Source organism: Cryptomeria japonica, chromosome 5, assembly GCF_030272615.1.
Source record: "Cryptomeria japonica chromosome 5, Sugi_1.0, whole genome shotgun sequence".
NCBI lineage: Eukaryota > Viridiplantae > Streptophyta > Pinopsida > Cupressales > Cupressaceae > Cryptomeria > Cryptomeria japonica.
Window position 1 is genome coordinate 182,108,412 of NC_081409.1, and position 1,961 is coordinate 182,110,372.

Sequence of the window (1,961 nt, forward strand, 5' to 3'; positions counted from 1 at the left end):
AGTGCAAAGTTTGATGAGCGATCAATAAAGATTAACACAATAAAGGAGGAGGATGTCAAATTTGCTACAAGGTATATCAGTCTAACAGACTGAATTCAATATCTGACACTAATATCCATGCAGCTTACAAGATGGTCAAAGAAGATGGTCACTATGACCTGTGCAGTGTGCTATTGGAGGAGTTAATGATAAATCTGAAGAAAATCAAGAAAGATAAAAAGCATGTCTTTAAATTTGGTTCTTTGATTATTTGTTTGGTGCTCTATTTCATGAACCAGATCCCCAAAACCAGAAAACTACAATGGGCTTATGACAAATCAGTTGCTCAGCAAATAAAGCAGGGACTTGACAAACTTGGTAACCAATATAATCAAAATGCTACTTTGTGGGTTTTCTTTAAAACTTTTCAGGACAAAATGAAACAAAGAGTCAGAATCCCCAAAGAAATTGTAAAGAAATATGAGGGGACAATCTGCTTTATGGTGAATAAAGATTAATGTCTTATGAAAGGAGTTCAACCCCGGAGAGTATGGATAATGCCTATGGGGTATGAGGTTGATGAAGCTACTTTGGATGCCTACGCACAACACTTGCTAAACACTTTGGTAGACACCAAGGAGGAAAGGTTCAAAACCTGCAAGGAGAAATCAATGGAGTTGCACTCCAAGTTCATCAAACTGGCAAGGAAGAGGAAAGTTACAAAGATTGTAGAAGACATTCTTGTTGAAGAAGGATATCCTCGAGAGAAATTCAGAGCTACTAGAGTTGTGAGGGATGCAGTTGAAAAAAGAAAGAAACAAAAGACTGCCCCTGCTCCAGTTAAGGTGAAGGTGACAGGACCTTCTCCTGCTCCGATGAAGACACCTCCTATTGAAGCAGAACCCTATGGTGCATCTAAGGGGAAAGGTGTTCTGAGGAAGAAGTAGAAGACTCAAAGAGAATATGTGGCAGTTTCTCCGGTGCAATCTAAGACTAAATCAAATACTGGCATTCTGAAGGCACCGAAGAAAGGAGAATTTGGCAGAGTTATCCGAAAATCCCAATCTGGTGGTGAGAAGAAGAGGGAAAAGGAGAAGAAGGCTAAATCAGACCCTACTAGGAGGCCTACAAGAGGAAGGCGGGTTAAGATTCAACCGGAGTCTAGTGATAAAAAAAGGTAAATCTAAATGTGTTCTCTCATTGACAACAAATTAATTAATAGATGAAATAATAATAGATGACAATTTGAAAAATGATGAAGTTTGTTATGTAAATTTTGATGATGGTGACAAGAGAAAAGTAGAGGAAGCGGATGTCCTTTATTTACACAATTTTAGTAAAACATTGATTGAATTAGAAAAGTCTATTCCAAAGGACTTGTATAGTTTAATAGATGCTAGAAGAATCTATGCAATCAAAATTGATAGAGAAATGAAGGAAAGAGAGCTTGCAAATGTATGTACATGTATTACTCATAGTGAAGTTAATAGGTTAATTGAAGAAGCAAATAAAAAGGAATTTAGAATTAAAAACTGGATCAACATGTTAATGATTGGGAATGTAGAGGAGGCAAGGAAAGAGACAAAAGAAATATGGAGAAAATTATTCTGAATGATCCTCTATACAAAGATGCACTTAAGCCATCTCAGTCAGAAAATCCTCGGGCATATGATGTAAATAAGGAGGAGGATACTCAAGATGTTGCAGAGCAATAAGTTTTGGATACTATCGAAGATGAGCCTGCTAAAGAATATGATAAATCAACAGAGGCAGAGGATGGTGCACCACGTGGTGACACCGGTGCATAGGAGGCAGCTAAAGAAGTCAAATCCAGACCGGTTGAAACTAAGAAGAGTGAAGAGGAGAAACGGGAAGAAACAGATAGAGGAAAGGATAAGGCAATGGAGACTTTGATACTTGTGGCAATTGACATAGCTAAAATTCAAAACCAATAGAGTTTTCCGTAGTTCAATATTAGTTTT

At 37.4% G+C, this 1,961-nt stretch overlaps 1 protein-coding gene across 1 annotated transcript; it reads left to right on the forward strand.

Moving 5' to 3' along the window:
• The first annotated feature begins 542 nt into the window (after positions 1–542).
• LOC131875790 (uncharacterized) lies at positions 543–1,694 on the forward strand. The gene is made up of 3 exons (XM_059220465.1): positions 543–830; positions 999–1,156; positions 1,544–1,694. Exons 1-3 carry the CDS (start codon positions 543–545, stop codon positions 1,692–1,694), a joined length of 597 nt encoding a protein of 198 aa, XP_059076448.1.
• Positions 1,695–1,961: the final 267 nt, after the last annotated feature.

What these genes read in the sequence shown, in the direction of transcription:
- LOC131875790 (XM_059220465.1), top strand. Translation starts at nt 543, where the DNA reads ATGGGGTATGAGGTTGATGAAGCTACTTTGGATGCCTACGCACAACAC. An exon ending in CTGCTCCAGTTAAGGTGAAG is followed by an intron (nt 831 to 998) that starts GTGACAGGACCT and finishes GGCATTCTGAAG; the next exon opens with GCACCGAAGAAAGGAGAATT. An exon ending in GAGTCTAGTGATAAAAAAAG is followed by an intron (nt 1,157 to 1,543) that starts GTAAATCTAAAT and finishes TTGGGAATGTAG; the next exon opens with AGGAGGCAAGGAAAGAGACA.